Here is a 13,332-nt window from a genome sequence, read left to right as displayed (position 1 = left end):
TTTGGAGGGATATGGACCAAGTGCAGGCAGGTGGGACGAGTGTGGCTGGGACATGTTGGCCGGTGTGGGCAAGTTGGGCTGAAGGGCCTGTTTCCACACTGTATCACTTTAGCTTGGACTATTTACCTGCTGTGATGAAGATGACGACGAGGTTGAAGATGAAGATGATGAGAATGATTTTGAGTAACTCGTTCTGGATTGTGAACTGGTTTCCGACGATGACCCGAAACTCAACTGCCCTCTGTTTTGTGACTGAAATGATAAATGTTTTCATATTAACAAAAAATATAACGTCTCGATGGCCGGACCCATTAAGAAAATAACACTCCCAAGGGGCTCCACGCTCCTGATATTCGGGCACCCGGTACAGAGGGGGAGGGGGAGGGAGGGGGAGGGGAGGGATCTCCATGTCGGTCTGCTCCTGGGCCTGGCCAAGATGGCCATTCGCGGGCCCAGGCAGCGGGTAGTCGATGGCCACACCGGGGTCGGCTGCCCGCCCCTACGTCCGTGCCCGCGCGTCCCTGGAGAGGGAACACGCGGTGTACACGGGGACTTAACAGGCCTTCCGTGAACGCTGGTCGCCGCGGGAGATCGAGTGTTTCGTTGATAGAGTTGGCGATATATTAATTTGATGATCGTTTGTTCGTAAACGCAATAAAGGCAGCCTTTGATCCTGTTAATGCTCTGTATGTTTGTTCTATTTCCTGAATAAAAGTATGTGTATATTAAAAAAAAGGGCAGCACGGTGGCGCAGCAGGCAGAGCCGACGTCTCACAGTGCTGGAGACTTGGGTTCGATTCTGTCTGTGTGGAGTTTGCACGTTCTCCATGTGACCACATGGGTGCTCCGGTTTCTTCACACATCCCAAAGACGTGCGGGGGGGGGGGGGGGGTTTTAGGTTAATTGGCCCTCTGTAAATTGCCATTGACCGGGGGTGAGAAAGTTGAATGACGTAGACATGGTGTGTGAACGAGTGATCGATGGCCGTCAGTGACTCGGTGTGCCGCCAACTTATACCATGCCCTTTCACAGTAACGAAAGAAAACTTCCACGCGCCCTCTGGTGATGAGGAGAGGGACTACAGTGATTCCAGAAGGTAGCTCACCAACCTCTCTTCTCAAGAGCAACCAGCATTACGGAATGTGTAGGAAGGAACTGCAGATGCCGGTTTAAACTGAAGACAGACACAAAAAAAGCTGGAGTGACTCAATGGGCCAGGCAGCATCTCTGGAGAAAAGGAACAGGTGACGTTCTCGCGTCGAGACCCTTTCTAAAGAAACGTCACCGATTTCTTCTCTCCAGAGATGCTGCCTGACACGCTGAGTTACTCCAGCGTTTTATGTCTATCGTCAGTAATAAGCAGTAGCCTGGCTGGTAATGCCCTGATCGCACCAAAAAAATACTTAAAATGAAGAGTTTGTGGAAACAAAGAAACACAGAAAATAGGTGCAGGAGTAGGCCATTCGGCCCTTCGAGCCTGCAACACCATTCAATATGATCATGGCTGATCATCCAACTCAGTATCCCATACCTGCCTTCTCTCCATACCCCCTGATCCCTTTAGCCACAAGGGCCACATCTAACTCCCTCTTAAATATAGCCAATGAACTGGCCTCAACCACCTTCTGTGGCAGAGAATTCGACAGATTCACCACTCTCTGTGTAAAAAAATGATTATCTCATCTCGGTCCTAAAAGACTTCCCTCTTATCCTTAAACTGTGACCCCTTGTTCTGAACTTCCCCAACATCGGGAATAATCTAGCCCAACATCAGCATCCAGCCTGTCCAACTCCTTAAGAATTTTGTAAGTTTCTATAAGATCCCCCCTCAATCTTCTAAATTCTAGCGAGTACAAGCCGAGTCTATCCAGCCTTTCTTCATATGAAAGTCCTGCCATCCCAGGAATCAGTCTGGTGAACCTTCTCTGTACTCCCTCTATGGCAAGAATGTCTTTCCTCAGATTAGGAGACCAAAACTGTACACAATACTCCAGGTGTGGTCTCACCAAGACCCTGTACAACTGCAGTAGAACCACCCTGCTCTTATACTCAAATCCTTTTGCTGTGAATGCTAACATACCATTCGGTTTCTTCACTGCCTGCTGCACCTGCATGCCTACTTTCAATGACTGGTGTACCATGACACCCAGGTCTCGTTGCATCTCCCCTTTTTCTGATCGGCCACCATTCAGATAATAGTCTACTTTCCTGTTTTTGTCACCAAAGTGGATAAAAACAAAGTGGCCCTTCAAGCCAGCACCGCCATTCGATGTGATCATGGCTGATCATCCACAATCAGTACCCCATTCCTGCCTTCTCCCCATATCCCCTGACTCCACTATCTTTAAGAGCCCTATCTAACTCTCTCTTGAAAGTAACCAGAGAACCGGCCTCCACCGCCGTCTGAGGCAGAGAATTCCACAGACTCACAACTCTCTGCGTAAAAAAGTGTTTGCTCATCTCCGTTCTAAATGGCTTACCCCTTATTCTTAAACTGTGGCCCCTGGTTCTGGACACATACACACATACATTAAAAAACAAACAAAACAGTGTAACAGTTAGAATAAGAGTCTATTGTCGTTCAGAGTCTATATGAGGTTGTAATGTTTTACCTACCTCATCGGGGACTTTTGAACTATCAGTGATCAAACTTTGCTGGCTTTACCTTGCACTAAACGTTATTCCCTTATCATGTATCTACACACTGTAATGATTGTTCGATTGTAATCATGTATTGTTTTTCTGCTGGCTGGTTAGCACGCAACAAAAGCTTTTCACTGTACCTCGGTACACGCGGCTATGAAGTAAAACTGAACTGAAACTGTCATGGCCCTGTCGCACGGTACGAGTTCATTCCAAGAGCTCTCCCGAGTTTGCCCTGACTCGAACTCGGAGATTTACGGTAATGGCCGCTCGTAGGCACTCGGGGCTCTCGTGGACATTTTTCAACATGTTGAAAAATCTTCACGAGTCTTCCCGAGCTTACCTGCCGTTAGCGAGTCACCCCGAGTACCTGCCGTTAGCGTTATGAGCCGCTAAGAGACGTCCCCGAGCTCCGACGTACCCGCTACGTTCATTCTCCGTGCTTACCGCGAGTTTGATTTTTTTTTTAACTCGGGAGAGCTCTTGGAATGAACTCGTACCGTGGGACAGGGCCATAACTGAAACTGAATTGAAGGCATTGATGCAGAGTATCTGCAGACCTCTAATCCTCATTCCCTCCAAGGTCTGTCTGAAATTTCACCAGAGGATGAAAGAGACCCTTCAGCCAACCATCCCTAATTATAAAGTAGCCGCTCTATTTCAATGATGCGTTTCTTCACAATAAACCACACTAGGTACCCAGGCAGTGGGATTGATAGGACTTTGGTATCTCCCAATGTATACCATACCGTGTTGATAGAAGTCGGCTTGAAGTGAAGTTGGAAGACATTTCCTCCCTGTAATATTGATGGAAACAAAACGTTGGTAAATAAACTGGAGACACATTTGGTTTAGTTTAGTTTAGTTTAGTTTAGAGATACAGCGCGGAAACAGGCTCTTCGGCCTACCGAGTCCACACCGACCAGCGATCCCCGCACGCAAACACTACCCTGCACACGCTAGGGACAATTTACATTTATACCAAGCCACGCCGGTCACGGTGGCGCAGCGGTAGAGTTGCTGCCTTACAGCGAATGCAGCGCCGGAGACCCGACTACGGGTTCGATCCCGACTACGGGCACTGTCGGTACGGAGTTTGTACGTTCTCCCCGTGACCTGTGTGGGTTTTCACAGACACCTTCGGTTTCCTTCCACACTCCAAAGACGTGCAGGTTTGTAGGTTAATTGGCCTGGTAAATGTAAAAATTGTCCCCCTCGTGTGTGTAGGATAGTGTTAGTGTGCGGTGATCGCGGTGGGCCGAAGGGCCTGTTTCCATGTTGTATCTCTCAACTAAGCCATTCGGCCCATTAAGTCTACTCTGCCATTCAATCATGTATTGAATTATGGATGACCGATGGTTGGCATGGACCCGGTGGGCCGAAGGGCCTGTTTCCGCGCTGTATCTCTAAACTAAGCCATTCAGCCCATCAAGTCTACTCTGCCATTCAATCATGGATTGAATCATGGGTCATTGCTGGTCGGCATGGACTGGGTGGGCCGAAGGGCCTGTTTCCCTGTCCGTATCGCTAATAAGTAAACGAGACTCTGAATGAGATGACTGAGGGATTTTACCGATTTTGGTGATTCAGGATGAGACACCCAGGTCCGACGATGCTTCTTGACTCGGTGGATGGTGGTTGTGTAGGTCTTGGTTTGGGTTTTGATGCATCTGCCACTTTTACACGGCTTGCCGGTGCCGGCGTGACTTGCCGCCGTTGGCCATACCTCCATCGTGTTGCGGTGCTGGGAGAACGAACTGCTGGAGGTGTCCTCCTGCCTCTGCGAGGAGCCGGATTGTCTGCGGGCGGCGTGCTGGCTGCGCCGGCGTCTCGACTCCGCGGACGGTGAACGGCGCGAGCTGGACTGGCTGGAGGACGACCGGCGTGAGGGGGAGCGCCCGGTCCGCTCGCTGTTCCGCGGCGCCCTCCGTGACGATGAGGAGGACGAGGAGGAGGAGGAGGAGGAGGAGGAGGAGGGGGAAAGGGATCTCGAGCGGCTGAGGGAGGCAGACGAAGGCAAGGTGCTGTTCCTCACGGGGACCCCGGGCGCTCTCCTCCTGCAGCTGGAACTGCGGCAACTGGACTGCGACGAGGACGAACTGGGGGCTTGACGTCTCCTGGACCTCCTCGAGGAGCCGCGCTGGGTGGGCGCTCGGCGCTCACCCCTGGTCACGGCCGAGGATGAGGATGAGGAAGAGAGGGACCAGCCTGTCATCTGCATGGACGACTCTTGCTGAGCAGATGCACCTCGCTCATTCTCAGACGTGTGTCTACCAGACTGTCCACGTCGCCCCTTCTGCTTGCGTTCCAGGTGCTTGCCACGTCTGAGCTCTGCTGATAATGTGTGGCCGTCACGGGATCTCGAGTTGGCCTCTGACCTTCTCATTGACCTTCTGCTTGACGATTGGGAACTTGACGTAGAACGTCTGCCATGCTTGGTGCGACATTCCACGTGGTGCTTGCCATGCCTGCTGCGTTCCAACTCTTTGTCCCTTGCCATCGGTGTGTGGCTACCGTGAGGCCTTGGGCGCTCTTCCTTCCGCCTTGCCGATCTTCTCGTTGATCTTCTGCTCGAACTTGACATTGAGCTGCTCGTGGTGTATCTGTGCAAGCGTCCCTCCTGCTGGCAAAATGACACCATTGAGCTGGTCATTTTCGCGGGGAATTGTGGACGCAGCCCAGCCGAAACCAACCTCCCTTCCATGGAACTCCGTCTACACCTCACGCTGCCTCGTCCAGACCACCAGCATAATCACCCCGCTCACTCCCTCTTCTCCTCTCTCCCATCAAGCATGAGGCTCTGACCTCCCTACCATCGAGGGGATTTATCGCAGTCGCTGCCTCTAAAAAGGCTGGCAACATCATCAAGGACCCACACCATCCTAGCCACACACTCATCTCCCCGCTACCTTCAGGTAGAAGGTACAGGAGCCTGAAGACTGCAACGACCAGGTTCAGGAATAGCTACTTCCCCACAGCCATCAGGCTATTAAACTTGACTCAGACAAAACTCTGATTATTAATAGCTCATTATCTGTTTATTTGCACTTGATCAGTTTATTTATTCATGTGTGTATATATTTATATAATGGTATATGGACACACTGATCTGTTCTGTAGTCATTGCCTACTATGTTCTGTTGTGCTGAAGCAAAGCAAGAATTTCATTGTCCTATCAGGGACACATGACAATAAACTCTCTTGAATCTTGAATCTTGAATCTTGAGGTACAGAAGTGTGGAAACGTACACCTCCAGATTCAGGGACAGTTTCTTCCCGGCTTTTATCAGGCAACTGAACCATCCTATTACCAACTGGTGAGGGGTGGGAGATTGCAACCTTCCCTGTTTCGACGAATGCAACCAACCCGGCATTCACAATCAAATAAGATCAAATGGACCAAGTTGTCCTACAACTTTAGGCTGTGCACGCCATACGCAAGAAGAAGAAGAAGTCCTACTAGTGAGAGGCCCTGAGCTATCATCTACCTCATTGGCGACCTGTGGACTATCTTCAATTGGACTTTATCTTGCATAAACCTTACTTTATCATCTCTATGTATGCTGTGGGCAGCTTGGTGGTAGTCACGTCTTTCAGCTGCCTGGATAGCACGCCACAAAGACGGAAGAAAATAAACGAAGGGGGTGCTTGTTTGTAAGTTAGTTGGCTAAATAAAATAATTTAATGTTCACACCGTTAGGTTATAAGCTACCCAAACTGATGGAGAAACTCAGTGGATTAGGCAGCGGTGGACGGAAATGGACAGGGATGTTTTGGGTTGGGACCCTTCTGTAGACTGATAGAACCATTGACTGATTGAGCACTGCTAGAACCATAGACTATTGATAGACAATAGACAATTGGTGCAGGAGTAGGCCATTCGGCCCCTCAAGCCAGCACCGCCATTCAATGTGATCATGGCTGATCATCCCCAATTAGTACCCTGTTCCTGCCTTCTCCTCATATCCCCTGACTCCGCTATCTTTAAGAGCCCTATCTAGCTCTCTCTTGAAAGTATCCAGAGAACCGGCCTCCACCCTCCTCTGAGGCAGCGAATTCCTCACTCACAACTCTCTGTGTGAAAAAGTGTTTCCTCATCTCCGTTCTAAATGGCTTTCCCCTTATTCTTAAACTGTGTGTGGCCCCTGGTTCTGGACTCCCACAACATCGGGGACATGTTTCCTGCCTCTAGCGTGTTCAAACCCTTAATAATCTTATATGTTTCAATAAGATTTCCTCTCATCCTTCTAGACTTCTAGAGTGTACTAGCCCAGCTGCTCCATTCTCTCAGCATATGACTGTCCCGCCATCCCGGGAATTTTGTCCCATTGGAGCATTGAACCAGTGAACCATTAAAGTAGTGGAGAGCAAGCTTGTTGATGCTGGGATGGAGCTTTCATTGGCAAAATGAGATGTGGAACAACAGACGTGGAAACAGAAGAGGAGTTTTCTTCCAGATGGAACAAGATATTTACCTGAATCTTATCTTTAGCACGGAAGATTTTCTTCAGTCGGAGAAGGACCACCTTGCCCTCGGCTTGCATGGTTTCGGAGGAATCTGTGTCGTTCATCTTCATCTTCATCAGACGATTGACTTTTGCTAAAGGTTTGTCTCCTGTTTGCATCTGCAATTCGATTTGTAACTTTTTGATTGGAGTTGAGGTAATAACTGGAAAACAAAACACGTTTAAATCTCGGTGTGTTGGAAGGAACTGCAGATGCTGGTTTACACTGAAGATAGACACAAAATGCTGGAGTAACTCAGCGGGCCAGGCAGCATCTCTGGAGAGAAGGAATGGGTTCAGCCTGAAGAAGGGCATTGACTCGAAATGTCACTTTCAGAGATGCTGCCTGTCAGGCTGAGTTATTCCAGCATTTTGTGTCTATCTTACGAATAAGAAAAAATCTCGATTACTTGTGTCACAATCAGACGGTTTAAAGGCCAAATTTTAGTTAACTTCAGAGATACAGCGTGGAAACAGGCCCTTCGGCCCACCGCATCTGCACCAACCAGCGCCCCGTCTCACACACCGTCATCCTACACGCACACACTAGGGAAATTTTAACACTTACAGAAATCAATTAACCTACAAACCTGCACGTCTTTGGAATGTGGGAGCAAAACCGAAGCACCCGGAGAAAACCCACTCGGTCACGGGGAGAACGTGCAAACTCCGTACTGGCGCTGTGAGGCAGCAACTCTACCGCTGTGCCACCGTGCTGCCCTTAACTATCAACTGGTTTCAATTGTGACTGTGTTGCTGGGAAGAGTGCAATATAGACAGCACACATGGTCGGGATCGAACCCGGGTCTTTTGCGCTGTGAGGCAGCAACTCTACCGCTACCCAGTCTTGCAATTATATATACTTTTGATGGGGGGACAACAGTGGTATAAAGGAACATGGTTTGCAAATGATTTTGGATGATTCTAAAGATAGGACTTGAGGCTGAAAACTCCCATTTTCATCCGAGCAGGATAATTCCTAATCCCAAGTATTGAGAAAGCCAATTTCTTCCACTTGGTTTGAAAAGAGGTTTACTTGAAATACTATTTTGGAAACCAAATGGAAATTAACAGGAAGGTAGACAAAAAATGCTGGAGGAACTCAGCGGGTGAGGCAGCATCTATGGAGAGAAGGAATGGGTGACGTTTCGGGTCGAGACCCTTCTTCAGACTGATGTCGGGACGGGAGGGGCGGGAAAGAGAAAGGAAGAGGCGGATACAGTGGGCTTGTGGGAGAGCTGGGAAGGGGAGGGGAAGGAGGGAGAAAGCAAGGATTATCTGAAATTAGAGAAGTCAATGTACATACTGCTGGGGTGCAGACTACCCAAGCGAAATATGAGGTGCTGCTCCTCCAATTTGAACATTTCATAAAGAAGGGTCTCGACCCGAAATGTCACCAATTCCTTCTCTCCATAGATGCTGCCACACCGCTGAGTTCCACCAGCATTTTTGTCTACCTTTGATTTTTCCAGCATTTGCAATTCTTTCTTAAAGACTTGGAAATTAACAGTGGACTTTGCAATTCCAATGCAAATAGAATCATAGAGAGTCATATGCAGCATGGAATCAGGCTCTTTGGCCTAACTTGGCCACGCCAACCAACATGTCCCATCTACACGAGTCCCACCTGCCTGCGTTTGGTCCTTATGACTCTAAACCTGTCCTATCCATGTACTTGTCAATGTACCTATCCATGCACCTATCCATGTACCCCTATCCCTCTACACCTGGGGTGGCACGGTAATGCAGTGGTAGAGGTGCTGCCTCACAGCATCAAAGACCCGGGTTCGATCCTGACCTGGGGTGCTGTCTGTATGGAGTTTGTACGTTCTCCCCGTGACCTGCGTGGGTTTTTCCCTGGGATCTCTGATTCCCTCCCACACTCCAAAGACGTGTAGGTTTGTAGGCTAATTGACTTGGTGTAAATGTAAATTGTCCTTGGTGTCCGTGCAGGATAGTGTTAGTGTGCGGGGACCGCTGGTCGGCGCGGTCTCGGTGTGCCGATAAACCCTGTTTCCGAGCGTAAATCTAAACTAATCTAAACTAAAGGGCCTGTCCCACTTAGGCGACTTTTCAGCGGACTGCCTGCGGCCTTCAAGCTCGCACCACTCGCCTGAAAAACCGCGAACTGGAATGGCGACCGTCAGAGCGGAACGCACGCACACACGCACACACACACACGCACACGCACGCACACACACACACACACACACACACACACACACACACGCACACGCACAAGCGCGCGCGCACACGCACACACACACGCACACACACACACACGCACGCACACGCACGCACACACACACACACACGAATACATTGAAAAGGCGGGGGACAGGGAAAGCGGGGGAGCGCTGTCTGAAATTCACGCGGTGCAATGCCAAGGTGAAACAGACACACACCGCAATGACCAGGAAGGTTAAGACGGCTAGCACAGTGTAGGGTAAGTCCTTTAAAAGAGGGGGTGCATGAAGGGGGGGGGGGGGGAGAAGGGGGGGGCAGAAGGGGGGGGAAGGGGGAGGGAAAAAGAGGGAGGGAGAAGGGGGAGGGAAGGGGAGGAAGAAGGGAGGGGGTAGAAAGGGGGGGAGAAGGAGGGGGGAGAAGGGGGGGAGAAGGGGGGGAGAAGGGGGGGAGAAGGGGGGGAGAGAGAGGGGGGGAGAAGAAGGGGAGAGAAGGGGGGGGAGAAGGGGGAGAGAGGGGGAGAAGGGGGAGAATGGGGGGAGAGAAGGGGGAAGGAGAGAAAGGGGAGGAGAAGGGGGTAGAAGGGGGGAGAGGGGATAAGAGGGGTAGAGAAGGGGTGGAGAAGGGGGGAGAAAGGGGGGGGGGTAGAGAATGGGGGGGGTGGAGAGAAGGTGGGGAGAGAAAGGGGGGGGGTGGGTAGAAGGAGGGGGGAGAAGGGGGGGAGAAGGAGGGGGGGAGAAGGAGTGGGAGAGAAGGGGGAGAGAGGGAGAAGGAGGGGGATAAGAGGGGTAGAAGGGGGGAGAGAGAAGGGCGGAGAGAAGGGCTGAGAAGAGGGGGGGGGGGGAGAAGAGAAGGAGTGGAGACACTTTTAAGAAGCCAGCCAACGTTTAAGAAGCCAGAGATACACAGCTGTGACATTCGGCGGACATTTAACATTGCCGGTCGGTTCTCCTTGGTTCTGAAAACTCGTGCTTACGGTTTTTTACGGTCAGCAAAAGCGATGAACTAAAACTACCTACGACTACCTCGACAACCTATAACTACATGGCGACCCCACTACAACTGCACCTACGACTACAAAAGTATCGATTTTCTCCATGGCGACCAATTTTTGGTTGCAGAAATATTTTGCAGAAAACACGGTGAAAAGCTTGCGGCGACCATACTGAGGCCGCGACTAGTTCCCAGAATACGGGAACTCCTCGCGACCATTAAGGAGACTCACCAGAGACCACCAGCAAACATGCGGCAAACGCAGAGTCTCCTGCACTCGCCTAAAAAGTCGCCTAAGTGGGCCATGCCCTTAAACCTGTCCTGTCCATGTACCTGCACCTGGGGTGTAAAAATCGACGTGTAAAATCCAAAGGTTGTGAAGGATGCTTTGGCGAAGCAATGTTTACTTTCACGCTGCCTTCACCTGGTTTGATTGCGATGTCCATCGATTTATCTCCGACCATTTTGTACAAGGGGGAGTTGGTGGTGAGGCCGGTCTCTTCCACGCTGGTCTCGTAACACATTTGAAATCCAAAGGTGTTGGCCTTCACACAGCTCTTCTGGACGGTTGGGCTTGGGATGACTGGAGGGTCTTCAGCGGAGCAGACAGACCCTTTGGGAATGGCAAGAGGCAACACTCTCCCCTGAAAGACAGTCACAACCAAAAACCAGTTGAAGGTTAATATAGAGCTCTTAAAGATCGCAAAGTCTGGGGATATGGGGAGAAGGCAGGAACGGGGTACTGATTGGGGATGATCAGCCATGATCACATTGAATGGCAGTGCTGGCTTGAATGGCCGAATGGCCTACTCCTGCACCTATTGTCAATTGTATATTACACCACATACTAACACTATCCTACACATACTAGGGACAATTTACAATTTTGACCAAAGCCAATTAACCTACAGGCCTGTATGTATTTGGAGTGTGAGAGGAAACCGGAGCACCCGGAGGAACCCCATGTGGTCATGTGGAGAATGTATACACTCTGTGGTCGGGATCAAACCCTGGTCTCTGGCACTGCGAGCGCTGTAACTCTCTCTTGAAAGCATCCAGAGAATTGGCCTCCACTGCCTTCTGAGGCAGAGAATTCCACAGTTTCACAACCCTTGAGTTGAATTGAGTTGAAATTTTTTTTCCTCAGCTCCATTCTAAATCCTTATTCTTAAACCGTGGCCCTTGGTTCTGGACTTCCCCCATCATTGGGAACATGTTTCCTGCCTCTAGCGAGTCCAATCCCTTAATAATCTTACATGTTTCAATATCGATGGCCGGCACGGACTCGCTGGGCTGAAGGGCCTGTTTCAGGACTGTCGGTGCTGGTTTATGCCAAAGATAGACACAAAGTGCTGGAGTAGCTCAATGGGTCAGGCAGGGTCTCTGGAGGGAAAACATGGGTGACTTTTCGGGTTGGGACCTTCTTTCAGTTTATTTTAGTTTAGTTTAGTTTAGTTTTGGGATACAGCATGGAAACAGACCCTTCGGCTCACTGCGTCCACGTCAACCATCAATCACCCTCTCACACTATCTCTATGCAATCCCACTTTGCATTGTCTACATACCAGGGACAATTTGCAGAGGCCAAATTAACGTACAAACTCGCTTGTCTCTGGGATGTTAGAATGAAGCAAAGGAAACCCACGCACTCACAGGTAGAACTTGCAAACTCCGCACAGACATCATCTGTGGTCAGGGTCAAAGTTGGCATCTTTGGTGCCGTGTGTTCACAAGTCCACAAGTTTATAGGAGTGCTATATGATGCTGCTGCACCCGCTGAGTTTCTCCAGCATTTTTGTGTACCTTCGATTTTCCGGCATCTGCAGTTCCTTCTTGAACAGTTATAGGAGTGGGATTAGGCCATTCGGCCCATCGAGTCTACTCCGCCATTCAATCATGGCTGATCTATCTCTGCCTCCTAATCCCATTTTCCTGCCTTCTCCCCATGACCCTTGACACCCATTCTAATCAAGAATTTGTCTTTCTCTGCCTTACAAATATCCACTGCCTTGTCCTCCACGGCCCTCTGTGGCAATGAGATCCACGGATTAACTCCCCTCCGACTAAAGGCAGCAGTTCCACCCGCTGCGCCACTGCTCTGCTCCAAATCCCAAAACATAGCTCAAGGAGCAAGCAACAGGAACAGACACAAAGTGCTGGAGTAACTCAACGGGCCAGGCAGCATCTCCAGAGAACATGGATGGGCGATATTTTGTGTCGACACCCTTCTTCAGACTGATTGTAGTAGGGAGGGGGGGGGAGGGGAGGGGGGGGGGGGTGGCGCGAGAGGACACTGGAAGAGAAATTAGGGCAAGCCAAAGCGTGGCAAATGCCCGCTGAGCTACTCCAGCTTTTTTGTGTCCACCTTACTGTAAGTGATAGGTGGATACAGGTCAGGGGATCTTTTGATTGTCAGATGGTTGGACAAAGGCCGGTGATGTAATGACAAAAAGTGTGAGATAAGGAGATGAGACTAGAAGAAGCATGAAATGTGAAGCCAGAGGATGGAATATAGTTTATTGTCACGTGTACCGAGGTACAGTAAAAAGCTTTGTTTTGCCCCTCGGCTATCTTTAATCAGAATTTTATGGACTTTATCTTGTAGTAAACGTTATTCCCTTTATCCTGTATCTGTATCTGTCGGAGGCTCCAACGGCAGGTCTGTGGACGGCGGCACCGGGAGCCCGCGGGTCCCTGGAGGGAGATCGCTTTTCAGGGCTCTCGCAATGGCGACTTCCCCCGCCCGAGTTGCGGGGTTGAAGAGCTCCTGGAGCGGGGCCTACATCACTGCCCCGCGCGGCTTGGAATGGCCGCGGGACTGCGAGCGCACGCCGGGGGCTCTAACACCAAGACCCGGTGTGCGACCTTGCATCACCCGGCGTGGCTTTAATGGCCGCGGGACAATCGCCATCGCCAGCCGGGGGCTTTGACTTTGACTCTGACATGGGGAGGGGGGAGTGCAGTGGAGAGATAAGTTTATTTGGCCTTCCATCACAGCGATGTGATG

General features: G+C 50.4%; 1 protein-coding gene across 1 annotated transcript in view; it reads right to left on the bottom strand.

Moving 5' to 3' along the window:
• Nucleotides 1-4,052: 4,052 nt before the first annotated feature.
• The window catches only part of LOC129701303 (vitellogenin-A2-like), a 43,816-nt gene continuing 34,536 nt past the window's right edge, over nt 4,053-13,332 (bottom strand). The window contains exons 22-24 of the mRNA XM_055642469.1: nt 10,750-11,062; nt 7,119-7,312; nt 4,053-5,350 (exon numbers count right to left, since the gene is read on the bottom strand). Coding sequence (XP_055498444.1) covers nt 4,106-5,350; nt 7,119-7,312; nt 10,750-11,062 — 1,752 coding nt within the window. The 3' untranslated portion in view covers nt 4,053-4,105. The remainder of the gene's footprint in view (nt 5,351-7,118; nt 7,313-10,749; nt 11,063-13,332) is intronic.

The sequence above is a fragment of the Leucoraja erinacea genome, chromosome 10, assembly GCF_028641065.1.
Source record: "Leucoraja erinacea ecotype New England chromosome 10, Leri_hhj_1, whole genome shotgun sequence".
Taxonomy (NCBI): domain Eukaryota; kingdom Metazoa; phylum Chordata; class Chondrichthyes; order Rajiformes; family Rajidae; genus Leucoraja; species Leucoraja erinaceus.
This window is presented reverse-complemented; position numbering and strand designations above follow the sequence as displayed.